The sequence below is a fragment of the Mesoplodon densirostris genome, chromosome 8 (assembly GCF_025265405.1).
Source record: "Mesoplodon densirostris isolate mMesDen1 chromosome 8, mMesDen1 primary haplotype, whole genome shotgun sequence".
NCBI lineage: Eukaryota > Metazoa > Chordata > Mammalia > Artiodactyla > Ziphiidae > Mesoplodon > Mesoplodon densirostris.
The window spans coordinates 96873776-96895588 of record NC_082668.1 but is presented as its reverse complement, the minus strand read 5'-3'; the positions used below and the strand labels follow the sequence as shown (position 1 = coordinate 96895588).

At 38.5% G+C, this 21813-nt stretch overlaps 1 protein-coding gene across 1 annotated transcript in view; it reads left to right on the top strand.

The window, feature by feature from the left end:
* Positions 1-21813, top strand: part of CCDC141 (coiled-coil domain containing 141) — a 202978-nt gene that overhangs the window by 104759 nt on the left and 76406 nt on the right. The window contains exons 7-8 of the mRNA XM_060107047.1: positions 5318-5512; positions 21627-21799. Coding sequence (XP_059963030.1) covers positions 5318-5512; positions 21627-21799 — 368 coding nt within the window. The remainder of the gene's footprint in view (positions 1-5317; positions 5513-21626; positions 21800-21813) is intronic.

Below are 21813 nucleotides of genomic sequence, written 5' to 3'. Positions count from 1 at the left end.
AGGGTAATTCTGGAAAATATAGCTAAAAACCCAATTTTTAGTAGGGCCTGAAATCCAGGAATTTGAAGCACAGCCAATTCACCGTTGAATTTACATCTGATTCACTAGAGAAGCTGAAGCATATGTGAAATGGTGGTGGCTCTTTCTGCACTGCAGAGAAGTAAGGCTCAGGAAAGCAAAATGCCCTGCAGGAGGCCACTTACTAAGTTTGGAGTAAAAAGTGTATTTCCATTTCTCTGCTCTTGCCCACAGGCTCTCCTTGATTCAGTAGCTATGATTTCTTCCTTATGGCCGGGAAGCGAAACACCACAATTCTTTCATCTCTAGATGATACACAAAATCACAGTTCTTCCCTGTTTGCAGTCTGTCTGTGTCTCTGCTGAAACGCACCACAGTGAGGGCAGAGTTCAGATGGCCTGTGGACACTGAACTCGGTACTCATCCAAGAGTGAGATGACCCTTGCTTTTGTGTATGTCGGCGAGAAATGCCTGGGAAAGGAGCATGAGAAGTAACTGTGGCCCAGCTGGCCATCCAGCTCGGCATGATCAGAGACTTTCAGCTTTTCAAAGGCTCACTGCCACTCTCCAAAAGCGTAAACATTTCTTCTCAAAAATTTTCTGCTCAAAGCAGACTTTCAAATATTCTCTGATTAAAATCGCCAGGTTTATTTTGTTTGTCCCATCTGTTAATGCAGTCATGTAAAATTCTATGATTTGTTGTCAGTGAGTTAATTCTCCTCGGTGCTGAACCGAATGGGACTGTAGACTTAAAAGACTGACCGAGAAATGAGCTATATCTAATGAGATGTCCTCTGAAGCGGCCATGGCACTGGGCCTACACGTGAGCCAGACACATGCTTCTGCCACATGTGATTTGGGCCAGTCATCTCCACAACTGATAGTTTCTTAGCAGTTTATAAATATGTTCCCTATTGTTTCTTGTCCATCTTCTCCCACTTAAAAATTATATTCTGAAGTCAAATTTATAAGGAAAATAATTTACCACGTGGTACTGGGTCATTTAAACACACCCCATCCACTTCATCAGGGAAGTGAATAAAAGCTTACTAAACATATTGGGAGTATTTTGTTTCTTTTCCATTGGAGCAGCTAATATTTTTTTACTTTTTAAACCAAATGGCTGGATAATTTTTATACCAATCCATAATTTTATTTGAAATGCTAACCTGGGACTGTTAAAAAAAAAGGGGAGTGGGGGAGAAGAAACCATTTTCGCCTTGTCCATCAGTGCTAATCCTCTTAAAAGTACCCTTACAATCAAGATGCAAGAGAAGCTCCATTTCCTCAGCAAATGGAATACTGAAAAGTACAGTTTAAAAGGGTTACTATGGTGAGTGAAGAAGGAAAGTAATGGAGTGACCTGTGGACACACCCTGAGCCCAGGAACACACAGTGCCACACGTCTTTATTGACTCAGAGATACACAGGTCCATCTGTCAAACTGAAAAGCCAAGGAAATGGCAGGCTTTGGCTTTCTGCTGGTGGGCACAAGTACTGGAAATATTTTATTGCAAAGTGACTGAAACCCAGTCAGAGGTTTAATACTTAGCAAGCAGGCAGCAATGGCTTAGAGAAAAAGGACCAAGATTTTCTCTGTTGGGCTCCTCCAGCCTGGACAGCAGGGACAACTAAGTTTTTTAAATAGCATGCTGGATTCAGATGACTCTGGAAAGTTTTGTCTCAAAAATAAAATAGGCGAAGCATCCCCTAAGAAAAATGCCTGGGGAAATACATCATCAGAACAGTATGGAAGCGCGTCAGAAACTGCCTATAGATTGCCCAAAGAAAACAGAACCAATTTTCTGAGAAGACTGCATAGAAATATTGAATGGACCCAGCTTCATCTACTGCCCACAGAGTTCATTTGAAACTGTAATTAAAAAGACTGGGGATGGAGAATAAGAAAAGATAGGAGGCACAAAATGGTCCTTTACAGTTTCCTTGGAAGGTCACAGCCCACTTTTATAGCCCACTGGCGCACAAGGTTACAGGGGGTTTTCAAAGACTTGCCTCTACTCCAGAAGTCTCTCTTTAATGTTGTTTGCAAAATTTATACTAAAGGCAGATTTATGAACTCTGTTAGAGAACAAGTATTTCTCTTCTTATTCATAGAGAAGAACTTTATTATTTTGGTCCAGTTGCTAAGCAAAATATAGCTTGAGTTTGGCTGTAAATTCTCAGTTATATATGTAAGGCATTGTGTTTATTTAGAAATAATAAGGCTTCTAATTTCAAATCAGAAAATCCCAGGGTCATATAAGGACTTTTATCAGTTTCAGCTCTTATCCAGGCCTTATGGAAGTTTCACTTCTGTAATTCTAAGTTAATGTGTTTAATCTTTCTGTGGTGTAAAAAGCACTGTTTATCACCTCTCTGCAGAGCTGAGGCCAGGATACTGGCTGAGAAAGCAGATTCTAGAGTCAAACTATCTGAATTTGAGTTCTGGCTCTTTCACCTACTAGTGTTGAGACCTTGGGCAAGTTCTTAACCCTTCTGAGCCTCAGTTACCCCATCTGTAAAAGGAGGATAATAATAGTTCCTACCTTGTAGGGGTGTGGTGAAGATTAAGTGAGATACTATATGTAAAGCATTTAGCACAGTGCTAGCATACGGGAAGAAGAATCAACCCTTACGCTCTTACAGACAGTTAAGATACCAACACCGTAGAGTTTAGTTTTGTCCAGACTGAGCACGTAATGGCTGTAACCTATCTCTCCTTATCCTAACCTCCTCTCCACTTTCCTTCCCCCAGCTCTCTGGGCCTCCCCTAGTTTCTCCATATTTGTTAAGTGTTCTTCCTCTAATGAGCACAGAAGATTCTGGTCAATGCCAATTTTTTGAAAGAATTACCTGCTTTACTCTATGTCTTCACATATTGAGCATTTCTTAGTTGAGTTCATTGAGGATTAATGCCCCACAGATCTTAACAGACAGAAAATAGAGAATGGATCCAAAAGACAGGAAACGGACCAACTGGGTAGCTGGAGGGATTGGGACAAAACAAAAAAAGAAACAAAGACTTGTGAAAGCAAATGAACCTGTAGCTGGTTCAGCTCCTTTTAGCCACAACTGTAGTGTTTCTCAGCATTGTTCCAGCCGGAGTATTGGTCCCCTGAGATGATTAGCAAACAAATGGTTTCTTGGTCAAAGGAGTTTGTCCAAAATGTTTCACACCACGTTTTCCTCTAGGAGTCTCAGTGCATGTTAACATAGTAAAAATTCTAAGAAGCACTACAGTAAAGAAACCTGCTTTATTTTGCTTATCTCATATTATTGATCAATACATAACACTGACCAGTACATTTGGAGAAGGCTTCCACTATTGTTATTTTAGAACTGAGAAACAGGAATTCCCATAAATAATGAACAAATTTTGGGGCACTAATGAACCATGATAAAACTGACGGGAAGAAAAGTGGGACTAATATTTAGTGAGTGCTTATTATGTATGCCAGAAATTATGCTAACTGCTTTAGAAATATTTGCTTTTTCCTGAAAAGGTTAAAGTAGTGGTTTTTAAGTGGGAGGGATATTTACAGTGCTTTACGAAATAATGTCATGGCACATATTAGCAGTTCTTAAATGGGGACAAATAGCTCTTTAAGAAATGAAGGATCTTGAGAACTCACGTAGCCCATCTTCATGCCTAAGAGTATTGCTTTTGCACTTACTGAGAAATTTGGAGATTCTGGAGTCTCTCTACCCTCAGTTCCCTGGAATGTAGCATTGTATACAAACCTGTGGATAGTCCTACTTCTGCTACTTATTGGATATGTAACCTTGAATAACATATTCCTCTGAGCTTGTGTAAGTACTAGGAAAATAATAACATCTAACCTAAGTTTGTGAGGGTTTTCCTTACAAAACATAATCTGGTAATTGGTGCTCAAAAAAATGCCAATGCCTTAAGCTACCATACTTATTCTTGCATCCACTGACGAAAATATTTTTGTCTTACACAATTATTAGAACAGGTTCTATGAAGTCCATAAAATAATGTGTACAATTTCTATTTTCAGCATCTACCAACTGCGATTTGAAATGGTACCATTTTGTGTGTATGTACGTGTATTTGTGTGTTTGTAGAAACAGCATGTATTTAATACACTTCATAATGCAGTATATATAAAATTATATTAAATAGCAGTTTATGTATTGTTAAGGAAAAGAACTATATTTTATTCTTTCTTTATATTCCCCAAGACATCTATCCTAGCATGGTCCCAGGTACACAGTATTTAGTTGTCTTGTGAAATAAATGAATGGAAATGATAGTGGTAAATTGCACTAAAATTGTATTATTTTATACAGTATAATGTAACAAATGTAACTTAATAATAGGACATTTTGCACTGGGGAGCAAGCCAGGATGGAGTCAGACTGTGATTTTTAAAATTTGGTGATAAACTTCTGATGCTTTAACAAACAGCATATGCTCACTGCTCAGTCTCAGCTGAGATGGGTACCAGAAAATTTGCTAACAAGACTCCTATGTTAGAGATAAGCATTATTTTATGAAACTAGATCTGTCTTCAGTTCTTTTGCAAGAAATTTGAATTTCCCTTCAAATAAATTGAATGTTAATATGTTTGATTTACTTCAACTCTTATTATTTTCTTTCTTCTCTATTTACTGTTTTTCACCCTCATGCAATAGAAAGTAAAAAACTACCTCTTTTCCTTTGTTGAAATGTTTATAAATCGTTAATAGTGAAACATTGAGAGGTGAAACTGGGGTCAGGATGGAGAGAATACTGCACAATAACAGCTATTAACTTTGTGCAGAGTAACAGGTCTTAATTTCAGTTCTAAGTGTAGGCAGATGCACAAACAACCATATACTATGAGATTTCCCTTCCTTTCTTGTGCATATTTGTCCACATTGCCAGTGAGACTAAATTGTGGGAGAGAAATGTTTTTATACTTAAATGAATAAAAATGAGTTAGAGATTGAAAAATACTGATGACCATATTTTGGGTATATTTTCAGGTATTGTTAAGGGAAATGGCAAGTGACCTGAATTCAGGGCAACCAGACCCTCCATCAATCACACATCCCAATTGACCTGCCCCTTTCTACTACCATTCCCTCTCCCTTTTTAACCTCTTTTCTGTGTCTCTTTCTTTTTTTACCTACGTCTTGTTACTCAAACCTGGAATGTAGCATTGACTCCTTTATGATTTGAAAATAGTGACAGGTTGCTGATACATTCAACACATGTAAATGTCCTCTGAGTCTTACCAGAGATTCCAAAGGGGAGGATGTGTAAAATAAACTGAAGAGTGATCTCTTGTAGGAATGGAATTCCGCAGTGGAGAAGCTGAAGAGTGAGGCACTGGGGATTCTGCTCTCCAAGGAGTATGTGGAGAAAGAACACCTACAGCTCTCTAACCAGAAACTGAATTGGCTTCAAGAGGAATTTGGTCGGCTCATGGTGGAAAGGAAAACCTGGTTAAAAAAGGCAAATGATTTTTTTAACAGCGCGAACAAGGTCAGTGTGAGGTGAAGCTGGTAATTTTAGGTCATCAGGGCAAACCAGTAAGAGACCCATGACTTCAACAGGCTGGAGCACATCACAGAAATCTCAACTCCACTTAGAGTTTCAAAATTGATAGCAGCAAAAAGGAGCTTTTAAAATATATTCCTACTCTGGCCATTATTTTGTACTCAAAACTAAGAGATTCTGTGCTTTGACATGTAAAAGGTCACTGAAAAAAAAAAACAGGAGAATTTTATCTTAGAGCTCTCATTGTTCTATTTGAGGTGGACATTTGTGCCAACATGGTAGTGCTTCTCCTGGAGGAAGGGAATTATCATAAAATATATCAAGGTTAACCAAAAAAAACCTTGAAACTTTTACCAAAAAAATCTTTCTCTTTTTAAAAATCCTCTTTCATTTATTAGCTGAAGATACGTAAATATTGCAGGCTTTTGGCATGCAAACCATAAGGCTCTGGTTGACTGCCCTGCCTTGGTTTGCCTTTTTTTTAAATTGGAGTATAGTTGATTTACAATGTTGTGTTAGTTTCAGGTGTACAGCAGTGATTCAGTTATACATACATATATATCTTTTTTTTCAGATTATTTTCCCTTATAGGTTATTAAAAACTACTGAGTATAATGACCTGTGCTATACAGTAGGTCCTTGTTGGTTATCTGTTTTATATATAGTAGTGGGTATATGTTGATCCCAAGTTCCTAATTTATCTCTCCCCACACACTTTGTAAATCAGCCAAAGGGAGATCTTTTTTTTTTTTTTTTGCGGTACGCGGGCCTCTCACTGCTGCGGCCTCTCCCGCTGCGGAGCACAGGCTCTGGACGCGCAGGCTCAGCGGCCATGGCTCACGGGGCCCAGCCGCTCCGCGGCATGTGGGATCTTCCCGGACCGGGACACGAACCCGCGTCCCCTGCACCAGCAGGCAGACTCCCAACCACTGCACCACCAGGGAAGCCCCCAAAGGGAGACCTTGCTTTGGACTGTTTCCAGGCCTTCTTGAGTGAGAGAAGTGCTCTATTTTCATTTAAGATTGATTGTAGCAGGTGGCTGTTACTGCATGGTAATGTCCATGTGTTCACATCACTTGAGTATCTGAGGATGGTGATAATGTTTGAAAAAATTTCTGCCTTTCTCAATCGAACATACACCTTCAAACTGCCTTATTGGAATTAATACCTTAAATTTCACTGATGTAAAACTGGGCAATGTGACAGAAAATGAATGGGGTACCCACAGAGGATAGGTATATTGTGATTTAAAGTCATAACATCAGCAATCTGAATACAGTGTCCTGGTAGGTATCAAAATTGTTACTTAATTTTGAATTTTTTACTAATAGGAAACTTGGAAAGCATGAACAGTAAAGTTCCAAAATAGAGGTGCTAGAATTATGGTAGCAAAAAAAAAATGTCAAAGAAATATTTGTCAAATTATTATTGTTTGGGATTTCTTTGTTTTAAGAGAAGAAACATAATTTCTGGAGCTGTTGAGCTAAGTAAATGGTAAGTGCTGGTTAAATTTCTCTTCAATAGTCCTGATTTTGAATAAGAGATTTTTTTTTTTTTTTTTTGGCGGTACGCGGGCCTCTCACTGTTGTGGCCTCTCCCGTTGCGGAGCACAGGCTCCGGACGTGCAGGCTCAGCGGCCATGGCTCACGGGCCCAGCCACTCCGCAGCATGTGGGATCTTCCCGGACCGGGGCACGAACCCATGTCCCCTGCATCGGCAGGTAGACTCCCAACCACTGCGCCACCAGGGAAGCCCTGAATAAGAGATTTTTAAACTTACATTACACTCTCATTCTACAGAATGAGTGGGTCATCTTCCAGTTAGTTAATGCTGTTTCTAAGGAAAACAGTTATAGAACATTTTGCTATGATAAAATGCTTCTAGCGTAAGCCCTATACTTTATAGTCCTGCAAAATGGAGAATTTTTCTCTCTCTCTCTCATTCTCACTCCCTCACTCTTGCTTTCTCTGCTGTCATTATCTGGTAGCTTACCAGGGAAATTTTTCTTTTTACATTATTCTTGGGCCTTGAGGGAGGAGGAATGATATCTCTTGCAATAGTAATTTTTAAAAAAATTGAAGAATGGAGTGGTTACTTTTTCAAGCTTATACGCTAATTAAGGTCAAATCCTAACAAATTCTGTTTCTTAACCCCAAAGACTTGACTTCTAGATCCTGTTTCATCATTTGAATGTCCATGGCATTCAAATTATAATTAGTTCAGTTGGGACTTATCCATACTATAGAATTCTTTATAACCAAGTAGTACTTCGAAAGGTTTAGAATTTATTTTCCCTTTTCAAAGCATCAGGGAAATAATTTCCAGCTCCAAATCTAAGAATTCAGTTTGAAAGATGATATATACTTTTACCTCAGCAAAAATGGAAGCTGGAGTTTGGAAAGTAGATGTTTAAATCATGACTCTTGAAATGAGTTATTTACCATATTATTAAGAAGCAATAAATGATGAAATAATATAGTAAATAAATCTGTTTAAATTAAAGAAGGAAATTCTTCTCAAGGCTTGTAAATGGCATTTTTCTTTTCGATTTATATTGTAGAATCTCCAAATTTTATAAAATTACCATTTTACCCCATTCTGGGCATAACACTCATAAATAACCCTAGTTAAAATAAAGCACTGGATTGAAGGTATTAATATAAATTCAAAATCCCTTAAAATATTTTTTTCTAGTCTGAAAGTTTTGTTTTCACTAGTGAAGGAGTATTTTCAGTTTACGTCTTCAATTTATCTCCAAAGCACTGAACTTTCCTTTTGAGAATTCACTTTATTGTGCCTTGAGGGCTCTGGGTTTTTCTGATTGTGATCGTCTACATGCTGCCAACAGCTGTGAGGTGTCTGAGCCTTTTCACCCAACTTTCCAGCTAACATATTAACTTGCCACAGTTCATGGATGCTCACAGAAGACATGTGACTTCTGACTCAGTTTTGAAAGACTTTATTAAGCAAAGCAAAAGAGGTAATCAGAGTGTCAAATGTCACATCAGTTCCCCAAGTCCCAGTTACCCAGGGGGCGATGCAGATGGACCCCAGTGGATGAAGGCACTGCTGCAGGGAAAGAATCCTAAACTCGGGGAATTGGCTGTTTTATAGCAAACAGTAAGCAAGCTTGCTCTTTGTCTCAGAGGAAGATGTTCCTTCAACCCTCAAGATTGCAAATCCAACACTGAGAATGGCCCAGATAAAGAGGGGTCAGATATACAGATTGCCAACAAACACATGAAAGAATGCTCAACATCATTAATCATTAGAGAAATGCAAATCAAAACTACAATGAGATATCATCTCACACCAGTCAGAATGGCCATCATCAAAAAATCTAGAAACAATAAATGCTGGAGAGGGCGTGGAGAAAAGGGAATACTCTTGCACTGTTGGTGGGAATGTAAATTGATACAGCCACTATGGAGAACAGTATGGAGGTTCCTTAAAAAACTAAAAATAGAACTACCATACAACCCAGCAATCCCACTACTGGCATAGACCCTGAAAAAACCATAATTCAAAAAGAGTCATGTACCACAATGTTCATTGCATCTCTATTTACAATAGCCAGGACATGGAAGCAACCTAAGTGTCCATCATTGGATGAATGGATAAAGAAGATGTGGCACATATATACAATGGAATATTACTCAGCCATAAAAGGAAACTAAATTGAGTTATTTGTAGTGAGGTGGATGGACCTAGAGTCTGTCATACAGAGTGAAGTAAGTCAGAAAGAGAAAAACAAATACAGTATGCTAACACATATGTATGGAATCTAAGAAAAAAAAAAAGGTCATGAAGAACCTAAGGGTAAGACAGGAATAAAGACACAGACTTACTAGAGAATGGACTTGAGGATATGGGGAGGGGGAAGGGTAAGCTGTGACAAAGTGAGAGAGTGGCATGGATATATATACACTACCAAATGTAAAATAGATAGCTAGTGGGAAGCAGCCACATAGCACAGGGAGATCAGCTCGGTGGTTTGTGAACACCTAGAGGGGTGGGAGGGAGGGAGACGCAAGAGGGAAGAGATATGGGAACATATGTATATGTATAACTGATTCACTTTGTTATAAAGCAGAAACTAACACACCATTGTAAAGCAATTATACTCCAATAAAGATGTTAAAAAAAAAAAAGAGGTCAGAGTCAGGCATTCTTGACATACCAGTAAGATGGGTAGGAGCAGTGGAGACTCACCCCACACATGCAAATAAGGATGTTAGCACTATGAAAAAAAAGAGAGCATCGGGGCTTTAAAAGAAGAAACTTACCTCGAAAACTAATTTCACTCTTGATAAATGCAATCATTTTTTAGCAAACAACGTCTTGTTCCAAATTTGTTAAAGCTAGGTCAATAGTCTTCAATTTCTGTGTCAAATACCAGTGTGAAAAAATGTTAGTGCCATGGGTAACATATGAATTAGTGAATGTAACAGCTTGAGTGTTTTTGCTCAGTAAAATGCAAAACATATGATTTTTTTTAATATAAAGTTAGCTATTTTTTTTTAATTTATTTATTTATTCTTGTCTGTGTTGGGTCTTCATTTCTGTGTGAGGGCTTTCTCTAGTTGTGGCAAGCGGAGGCCACTCTTCATCGCTGTGCGCAGGCCTCTCACTATTGCGGCCTCTCTTGTTGCGGAGCACAGGCTCCAGATGCGCAGGCTCAGCAGTTGTGGCTCACGGGCCCAGTCGCTCCGCGGCATGCGGGATCTTCCCATACCAGGGCTCAAACCCGTGTCCCCTGCATTAGCAGGCAGACTCTCAACCACTGCGCCACCAGGGAAGCCCAAAACATATGATTTTTGAGATAACCTTTAACTTTTAAAAATTTTGTTAAAAAGAAATGAATGTCATAATCTCATCTGCAGAATGGACTACTGTTAGTATGTCTTCCATATCATATTTATTTCTTTTTCATCCGGATTTTTATCATATGTTTCTGGTATTTTCTGTTGCAATCATCTGGAAACCCTCCTTTTTTCCCCTTCTTTCCTTTTATTGTCACCTGTCCCTCTCTCTCTACCAATTCTATCAATATCTAGGGATATTGTTATTTACTAGAAAAAAGGTCACAGTAAGTTTTTTTTTTTTTTTTTTTTTTTTTTTTTTTTGCGGTATGCGGGCCTCTCACTGTTGTGGCCTCCCCCGTTGCGGAGCACAGGCTCCGGACGCGCACGCTCCGGACGCGCAGGCTCAGCGGCCATGGCTCACGGGCCCAGCCGCTCCGCGGCATATGGGATCCTCCCAGACCGGGGCACGAACCCGTATCCCCTGCATCGGCAGGCGGACTCTCAACCACTTGCGCCACCAGGGAGGCCCCACAGTAAGTTTTTAATTGAAGTTGCTAAATAAGTAGTGTGGCAAATTTATGAGAATAATTACCCTTTTTCTTTATGGATTCATTTATTTAATAAATATTTATTGAGCAAGTACTGTGTGTCAGGCACTGTTCTAAATGCTGGGGATATAGCAGAGAATAAAACATACAAAAAAAATTGATAAGCGAATGTAATTCCCGTATGTGAAATTCAATAAAATATAATTATCACCTAATTGTCCACATCGGCAAGAGTGCCCACTGCCTTTACTCTGTAGTTTCAGGAGTGAAATTGATTACCTTTTAATCCTGCTAGGGGTTAATGATTACCCAAGGCTCAAGAGTCTGTTTCTTACCTAGAGAATGTCTGGTCTTTGGCTTGAGGTGTGACCGTTTGTACCTGGAATGAGCAATAGGTGGCGATGTTAGCACACAGGACCTCAGGAGTAGTGTTGTTACTGATGCTTTTTCTTTTTTTTAAATTGAAGTATAGTTGATTTACAACATTATATTATTTTCAGGTGTACAACATAGTGATTCAACGTTTTTGAAGATTATACTACATTTAAAGTTATTACAAAACAATGGCTATATTTCTCTGTGCTGTACAATATATCCTTGTTGCTTATCTGTTTTATACATAGTAGTTTGTATCTCTTAATTTCATATTCCTATCTTGCCAGTCCCCCTCCATCTCCCCACTGGTAACCATTGGTTTTTTTCTCTGTATCTGTGAGTCTGCTTCTGTTTTGTTATATACATTCCTTTGCTTAATATTTTATATTCCACATATAAGTGATAACATAGAGTATTTGTCTTTCTCTCTCTGACTTATTTCACTAAGTATAGTACTCTCTACATCCATCTACATTGATGTAAATGGCAGACTTTCATTCTTTTTATGGCTGAGTAGTATTCCATTATATGTACATACTACATCTTCTTGATCCATTCATCTGTTAATGGACACTTAAGTTGCTTCTGTATCTTAGATATTGTAAATAATGCTGCTATGAACATTAGGGTGCGTGAACTTTTTCAAAACAGTGTTTTATTTTCTTTGGATATATACCCAGGAGTGGGACTGCTGGATCATGCAGTAGTTCTATTTTTAGTTTTTTGAGGAACCTCCATACTGTTTTCCATAGTGGCTGCACCAGTTTACATTCCCATCAACAGTGCACAAGAGTACCCTTTTCTCCACATCCTCACCAACTTTTGTTATTTGTGGCCTTTTTGATGATGGCCATTCGAACAGGTGTGAGGTGATATCTCATTGTAGTTTTGATTTGCATTTCTCTGATGATTAGTGATGTTGAGCATCTTTTCATGTGCCTGTTGGCCATCTGTATGTCTTCTTTGGAAAAATGTATATTCAGGTCTTCTGCCCATTTATTATCAGATTATTTTGATGTTGAATTATATCAGCTGTTTATATATTTCGGATATTAACCTTGTATCGATCATATCATTTCCAAATATTTTCTCTCATTCAGTAAGTTGTCTTTTTCTATTGTCGATGGTTTCCTTTTCTGTGTAAAAGTTTTTAAGTTTAATTAGGTTCCAATTTGTTTATTTTTGCTTTTGTTTCCTTTGCCTTTGGAGACAGATCCAAAATAATATTGCTATGATTTATGTCAAAGAGTGTTCTGCCTATGTTCTCTTCCAGGAGTTTTATGGTTTCAGGTCATACATTTACATCTTTAATCCATTTTGATTTTATTTTTGTATGTGGTGTGAGGAAATGTTCTAATCTCCTTCTTTTGCATGCAGCTGTTTAGTTTTCCCAGCACCACTTATTAAAGAGACTGTCTTTTATCCACTGTATATTCTTGTCTCCATTGTTGTAGATTAATTGACCATCGGTGTGTGGGTTTATTTCTGGACTCTCTATTCTGTTCCATTGATCTATGTATCTGTTTTTGTGCTAGTATCATGCTGCTTTGATTACGCAGCTTTGTAACATGTAGTCTGAAGTCAGGGAGCATGATATTTCCAGCTTTGTTCTTTTTTTTCAAGATTGCTTTGGCAATTCAGCATCTTTTGTGGTTTCATATAAATTTTAGGATTATTTGTTCTAGTTCTGTGAAAAATGTGAGTATTGATTACGTTAAATCTGTAGATTGCTTTGGGTAGTATAGACATTTTAATAATATTAATTCCTCCAATCCAAGAAAATGGAATGTCTTTCCATTTCTTTGTAGCATCTTCAATTTCCTTTATCAATATTTCATAGTTTTCAGAGTATAGGTCTTTCACCTCCTTGGTTAAGTTTATTCCTAGGTATTTTATTCTTTTTGATGTGATTTTAAATGAGATTGTTTTCTTGCTTTCTCTTTCTGATAGTTCATGATTAGTGTATAGAAAAGCAACAGATTTATCTGTATTAATTTTGTATCCTGAAACTTTACTGAATGCTGCTGATGCTTTTCATAAACCAGATTCAAGTGGAGATTGAGCCATGTAACTCAAAGAACCCGAGATACTCCCTTTTCATTTTACAGTTATCTGCTGCGTTCGATGAACCTATTTGCTAAATCACTTAGCCACAAATACAAGTACGGGTTGATTGTCAACACTGGATGATAGCTGATTGTAGAAGAGTGTCTCTGGTTACCAGATGTTGCTAAGAGTTATGAGGACATGCATGAAATGCAAACATAGCACCTGTTATCGTAACTCATCTTGATCCCTTCAAATTTTCATCTTTCATGATTATAGATGATCTCATTTCTTATATTTCTAGCATGTTCACAAAAAAGGAGCTCTGGTTAATATGTATTGATCACCCAAAATCTATTTATCATTGTTTAGGGAATGTGGTTTGAATCAGAGATAAATATATATAATATATTTCAAGAGCAGAACAGTATGAGCCTGTATTTATATGACAACGATGACTGAACCTAAAGCTGTAAAACATGACTGATGGGTCACAAAGTTTCAATCCCATGCTTTCCATTCCCAGCCATATGATTCCACTGGGGGAAGCAAGCAGGGGAGACCGAGGTCAAAATGACATGGTCTGGTTCTTGGGTGATCGGCCTGAAGGCACAGGTGAAACAAAAAGTTGGGGCAGCCAGAGGAACATAATGGAAGCACTTTGAAATATAATAATTGTTATGGCTTCTACTGCTTCTGCCATCACTGCTGAAAAGTTGATGTCCTTTAAAAAGATGATGTTGCTTTTTCAAGATATTTACAGTGATATAAAACAGTAATGCCTACAGCAACATTATTGTTTCAGACAAACACAAAATAATTAAGCACTGAGTTTGGTACATTTTTAAAAATTTATATACACACTATTCTACCTTTTTCAAAATAGATACATTTTAGCCAAGATGTGAGAAACAATTAACTAAAATGGTCCAGTTGTACTACAGATTGAAAGAAGAAACGTGTCCAAGTAGGAGATCCAAAAAATATTATCCAGAAGGAATTTGTTGAAGTGACACAAATGAATTCAAGAAATTAAGCTAATTGTCACTAGACATCAAGGAAAATATAATTGCTTTCAGTTTCATAACTCTTAAGCAGCCTGTCTCCAATTTCTCACTTCCAGAACAACTCCTGTTTCTCTTAGAAAAGCAACTTGCTTTTATTCCCTCCCTTCTTCCACATTTGCCTTCAGCTAGTATGTTGTCATGCGTCACATGGGCACTTGAGCTAAAGCAGTGAAAGATACAATCCTTGCTTTTAAGACCCCATCAGCCTTATTTAGAGGAGAGACAAGGAAACAGAAATGTTGTGTGCTGTGGGAAAAGCCATGATGGAGTAAGCCTAGAGCATTAGGGAACACAGAAGAGATCCTTAACCTGACCCAGGGAAAGTGTCAAGCAAGGCTTCTCTTAGAGGAGGGACCAGTGAGCTAAATTTGGAAGGCTGGGCAAGAAGGGATTAAGGGAAGGCTACATGGTACAGTGTTGTTTGGGGAACCTCAGGTAATTTATTTTGCCAGGAGTGTAGGGTATAAGATGGGAATGATGAGAGGCAAAAAGTGGTAGAAGAGGCAAGGGGTCAGGAATGGTCTTGAATAGCATGCTAGGAAGTTTCTATCTTATGCTAAACCTGTCCTTAAATATGCAGAGATATTAAGGTCTTGCAAAAATCATCAAGAGGCAAACCTCTTCCTGTAGATGCAGATGATATCTTAATTTAATCTGCTCCTGTGATCCCTCTGAGGATGGTTTTAAAACTCGTGGTTTTCGAGCTCAGGGACAGACTATGTATTTATTTATTTATTTAACATCTTTTTTGGAGTATAATTGCTTTACAATGTTGTGTTAGTTTCTGCTGTATAACAAAATGAATCAGCTATATGTGTACATATATCCCCATATCTCCTCCCTCTTGCATCTCCCTCCCACCCTCCCTATCCTGCCCCTCTAGGTGGTCACAAAGCACCGAGCTGATCTCCCTGTGCTGTGCAGCTGCTTCCCACTAGCTATCTGTTTTACATTTGGTAGTGTACATATGTCGATGCCACACTCTCACTTCGAGGGACAGGCTATTTAAACCACAGTAAACATTTGATAAAGATGGCTAAACTATTAACATACAATTATTAACTATCTATCTAAAATAGAAAAAAATATCAAAATCAAGGAATACCTTTAACATCTTACATTTCTCATGAAAGCCCACAACTCAGTCTACATTTAATAGTCTTATCATTAAGACACTCAGTTTTGTTGTCACTCACTCATGAATATCTTTCACAATAAAGCTATCAACTGGGGCTTCCCTGGTGGCGCAGTGGTTGAGAGTCCGCCTGCCGATGCAGGGGACACGGGTTCGTGCCCCGGTCCGGGAAGATCCCACATGCCGCGGAGCGGCTGGGCCTGTGAGCCACGGCCGCTGAGCCTGCGCGTCCGGAGCCTGTGCTCCGCAACGGGAGAGGCCACAACAGTGAGAGGCCCGCGTACCGCAAAAAAAAAAAAAAAAAGAAAGAAAAGAAAACCAGAAATTATAAAGTGACTAGCTGGCTAAAGTTCTACTTATGGGTCTAGTTTATATATCTCTAAGATGGACTCATCTCAGAAAAAGTAAGAAATGGTCAATATATAAAGTTTCTCCAATTCCTTGTTAATCAAAGGCTTCAGATGCACTCCACTTTCAATCCCAAACGCCTTCTTGTCCAGTGTTTTTCTTAGCTTTCCAAATTGTGAGGTAAAACCCTGCTTTAGGTACTTGTGATTTTATTTTATTTTATTTTATTTATTTATTTTTTTTTTTTGCGGTATGTGGGCCTCTCACTGTTGTGGCCTCTCCCGTTGCGGAGCACAGGCTCCGGATGCGCAGGCCCAGCGGCCATGGCTCACGGGCCCAGCCGCTCCGCGGCATATGGGATCCTCCCAGACCGGGGCACGAACCCGTATCCCCTGCATCGGCAGGCGGACTCTTAACCACTGCACCACCAGGGAGGCCCGGTACTTGTGATTTTAAACACCTCTCAGTAACATCACTGATCAACCTTGTAACACTTGTCGGAGGGAGTTCTGGGGCCCAGATGCAACAACTTTGAAGAGGCAAGGAATAAGCCAGAGCAGTAATAGGAGGCAGCAGGTATCGGGAGCTGAAAATTACATCACCCTATTGCCCCCGTCTTCATGGCATTTGAAATCTTGGACAGGACCTGAATTAGGAATCAGCTTGCCAAACTGTGAGCCACCAGAAGTTATCTCAGGTAATGTTTAGGAAAAGACACTGAAGCTTTTGGTCTTTTAAAAAACTGAACCCAGAGGAAAATTGACTCTCTGCAGATAGTGGAGTTCAGTGCTCTAATTAGAAGCTGAGTTAAGTTTTGCATCCTTGGTAATTATAAAGGTTCTGACCAAACTCATTCTCCAGCCTTGCGATTCATGAAAGGAAGTGTTCAGGGTTCTACAGTGGTTTTTGTTTTCTTTCTTTTAATGTTGATTCTCTTCAAATTACTCAAGAAGTAAACAATATTACTTATTAAACATCTTTGTGAAACAGCACGATATAAGAATTATGCTTCATGATTCATGGTTCCTGCTAAACATTAATCTCGTAGATATTTTTAAAGGAATTAAATGTGCCAAGTCTTGATATCATCTCTGTTTGATTTGGTGCAGCCTGCTTGGGATCCTGTGCTTAACAAGGGAAAAAGGAAAGATATTTATTAGCATCTTAGAACACAAAACCTAAGCAACTCCTTACTCTTTCCCAAACCAGGGCCAAAAGAGCTGATTCATCTCCTCCTTGTCTGCTTGAGAACTGAGTGGTGCCATATAAAATAGTCAAGGAGAGCTAGAACCCAGAGGGAGAAAATATTATCCTTGTGCCTATATCCTTGTTTATTCCAGTCCACTCATAAAACCTCTATTTGACCTTCACCCAAGGTTTGAAGAAAGAGGGGGATGTGAAGGAAAAAAACCTAAATGTAAAATATTAATTCCAAAGGCATTTATGTGGAGGTCACAGTGTTCTTGCTGGAAATAACCTGTTCTGTACCATGTGTGCAACAAAGAGATTCTTTCCAGACTGGATCCAGTATATCAGGTTCCTTACGGATCTGGTAAATACACAAGCACTCAGTTCTATTCTGGGGGTAGATTAAGTGAGAACAATGATACTTAGATCATTTTCTATGTGGGAATAAGAGAAACAAGCTTTGCATATGATTCAGACAATCACAGACAGTATAATCTTGAAAGAGGTCTCCTCTTAAAATTAAGAAATTTAACTATATCTGTGTCTGTAGATTATTCCCATTAGGGTTAAGTTAGGATTAAGGGTAAGGAATAAGCTCTCTTACAGCATCCAGCCCATCTTACCTATAGTAGATCTTTGTAAATATATTCGTTGAGCTCATGAAGGAAAGAAATCACTCACCTCCTTTCTACTGCTATAGTTCTCTTAAGTGTGATACATAGAGCAATTCATAAATACTTTCCTGACACTTTGATATTTCTGAGAAAAAGCTCTGGAAGAAAATCTGGCTATTTTCATTCTAAGTTATTGGTTACACTGGTCCTTGATCTACCACCTTCTCCTTCTAGTGAATGTTTAGCTCTTCAATTTATTTCCGTGCCATTAGGAAATGATACTTTTATGAAAACCTTCAGGAATAGGGTGGAGTCACATCACACATGTGTTTAATGTACAAGTGGCTTTAGAACCTAACTCCTATGAAGATGAGACCAGTGACCAAGGATCTGAGAGTAGCAGCTGTTCAGTGGGGACACAAGGAGAAAAAGCCACATAGGATGAGTGACAGGCAGCAGGTGGCCGTGCTCTTCTCAGTGATTTTTCAAAGATGTGTCTGATCAGTCAAGATTTAGAGTAAGAACCAGCAAATATTTTCTGAGTACTTACTACATTTCCACCATCGTGCCCTTGTTACTTTCATATGTTTTCCTTCTTTAATTCTCAACAATAAACATGATATTTATTAAGGTTATAATGGCTTAATATTAAGATAGAATGGACTTAAACTTACAGGCAAGAAAAGCACTTTTGAAGTCTGTATCCCTTCCCCATTCATGGTAAGAACTTGAGAATTATCTTAAAGAAAGAATGAAGTGAGTGTCCTGACATCTAAGTATAGATTTACCCTTATTTCTTCCTTTATCCTAGCTCGGTGTCCTAAGTGTGAGTATGTATTACTATAAGCATATATTAAACTTTAAGCATGACTTAAGGGAGTTCATGATTATTTTGACTACACCAGATTTTTGCTTTAGGCACTGACTTTAAAACTAACCCTTTATTAACAAGGGACTCCAATTTATTCAAAATAAGCGATAAAATTAAAAATATAAAATAAAATTCCAGAAACAGTGGTTATTGCCTAGTGGTGTTTCAGTGTGTTATGGAAAGATCCAGGAAGCAATTCAAATCATCTTTTCTAACATCAGCATCTTGAGACATTTGGCTCTGTTGCCAACTGCGGGAAAGAAAAAGGATCAGATAAGGAAGAGTTCTTCAGGTTCAAAGTGTCTTTAATAAAGCTATCTTTCTTTTACAGTCCTATAAACATAAGAGAAATAGCTCAATCTTTCTCTGTATCCTTTCTCACCTGTAAGAAGGAAAAGTAGACACTATTTACAAAAAGTAAGTTTTAAATCCTACCTTTTCCACCTAAGATGAACAGTCTTCTTGGAAATGGCCCTGTCTCATAAACCTGCCATAGAAATCCTTTGCTACATGGCACCATAGCCCAGGATTTAAGAGCAGAGCCCTCGGGGCCAGATAGATTGAGTACAAATACCAGATCTGTCCCTTAGCACAAGTATGACTTGGTGAAATTTATTTAACTTCTCTGAGACACAGTTTCCTCAGTCATATAAAGGGGATAACTTCTTGCTCCCTCCCATGGCTCTTAAGAACAATATGCCTGGAACTCAGCAGACGATCAGAAATATTTGTTGACGAAATGAAAAGTAATTGTGAAACACGAAATAGAGAAGAAGTACATAGTTCTCATTAAACTGTAGTGATTATTTGTATTACTTCCTATCATCTACTAAATAAATGGGAATGAATTTGCTTTATACACTCTCAGTAAATGCAGATTCAGAAGACATGAGGACATTGGTGGGAAAACAGAATCTCAACATATAAGTCATATGACAGTATCTGAAAGATTTCATTTGTAAATTCAAATTTTGTCCAGTTCCAATTCTGCCATTAAAACTCACTCCCTTTGGTGTGGAGAAAAGGGAACCCTCCTAATGTTGGTGGGAATGTAAATTGGTACAGCCACTATGGAGAACAGTATGGAGGTTCCTTAAAAAACTAAAAATAGAGTTGCCATATGATGCAGCAATCTCGCTCCTGGGCATATATCCAGACAAAACTATAATTTGAAAAGATACATGCACCCCAATGTTTACAGCAGCACTATTTACAATAGCCAGGTCATGGAAACAACCTAAATATCCATCGACAGATGAATTCATAAAGAAGATGTGGCACATATATACAATGGAATATTACTCAGCTATAAAAAAAGAATGAAATAATGCCAGTTACAACAATGTGGATAGACCTAGAGATTATCATACTAAGTGAAGTAAGTAAGAAAAAGACAAATATCATATGATATCACTTATGTGGAATCTAAAATATGACACAAATGAACTTATCTATGAGACAGAAACAGACTCAAAGACATAGAGAATAGACTTGTGGTTACCAAGGGGCAAGGGGGGTGGAGGAGGGAAGGATTGGCAGTTTGGGATTAGCAGATTCAAACTATTGTATATAGCATGGATAAACAAGTTTTTACTATATACACAGGGAACTATATTCAATATCCTGTGATAAACCATATATATATATATATATATATATATATATATATATAATTGAATCACTTTACTGAACAGCAGAAATGGACACAACATTGTAAATCAACTATACTTCAATAAAGTTAAGAAAAACAACAACAACTCACTCCCTTCAAAGATGGCCAGGTGCAGGGGTATGGGTGCTGTTACACAGGTCCACGGCTGTAACCTCTACCTTTGGCTTAAACTGTGTTCCCTCAGCATCATCCCAGCCTTGCTCCCCTCTCTGGTCTCTCTCTGTTCTCAGTGGTAGTCGACTCATGAGACCATTGCTCTCATTGTGGGGTCTTCCTAGTTCACCTGGTGGCCCCCTGCTGAGCTCACTGGCTTCCACTGTAACAACCCAGGAAGGCTAGGCTTCAGGTCCCTGCTGACTGTGGCCCAGTCAAGCTTCCTGGGATAGGACTGTTCTTCAGAGTGGTGTGGAACACCCTGTAAGGTGGCTTCTTCCAGTACAGCCAGAGGGCAATGTGGCAAGAGCTCCCTTGCTGTTCACCTTCTCTTCAACTTACCTAACTCATCTCCTGCTCTCCAGGCCCAAGTTCACAGATGGGCTCTCAGGAGACCTATGAAGACCATGGCGCTCTGATCTCTTTTTTCCTCATATTGCCACAGTCTTCTTTTACTGCTTTTATGTCATATATTCCCCCTTCTTAATACCAACTAGGCCTTAATGGCCAAAAGGATAGCTCCTCTCTACTCTAGGTTAATTCTATAAGCTTAATCCCCCATACCTGGTTGTTGATCTGCTAATAAAGGAAGAAAATAAAGAAATTCAAAAATCTTCTCTCAAGACAGTATCTTGGTTTGCAAGGTGATGTTTTTTCCTGCATAATCCTGTTTTACATGTCAGAAGCTAAATATTACCTTGGTCTTAGTCTTTGCACTGTTTCAGAACCAAATTCCAATCTTCTCTATAGACAGACGGATGCCTTGGATGGAGCAGGCAGACGATCTTTTACTCAGAAAGGCAAGGGAAAAAAGCCCCCAAATTTTTTGAATACTTCCCCATGGTGTTTCAGGTTCAAAGTGCGATTTATTGGGAATTTTTTAAAAGAATATTAAAAGAATTTTTTAAAAGAATATTAAAAGAATATTTAAAACATCTCATCCGTTAGTTGTATCCAGTACAGAATGTGCAAAAAATAAACCTGGCTCTCCAAATTTTATCTAGTTATAACTGTGTTGTATAGGTACATTCTCATTGTAAACCATTTTGGTAATTTTATGGGGTTGACATTTATCTGTGCTGAACTAAACTACGATCAGTTTCCCTAAATGGAGCCTTAAAACTATACAGCTATTTTCTAAGACTCAGATTGTTGTTTTTGGTTATGATCAAACCAATAAATTGAACAGGCTGGTTTAATCTCTAGTATTTTGTGTGCACATTGATGTAGACTTTAAACTAGATGAGCAGAAAATGAAAGTATGTTTTCTTTGGCAGGCATTTGATGTACTTGGAAGAGTTGAAGCTTACCTTAAGCTCCTTAAATCAGAGGGTTTAAGTCTGCCTGTCTTGGCAGCGAGGCATGAGGAATTACACAGAGAAATTAAAGACTGCACAGCTGATGCTTTGCAAGAGGGACAAGCCTTAATCAACCAGCTAGCCTCCTGTAGGTAAGTGAAGTCTT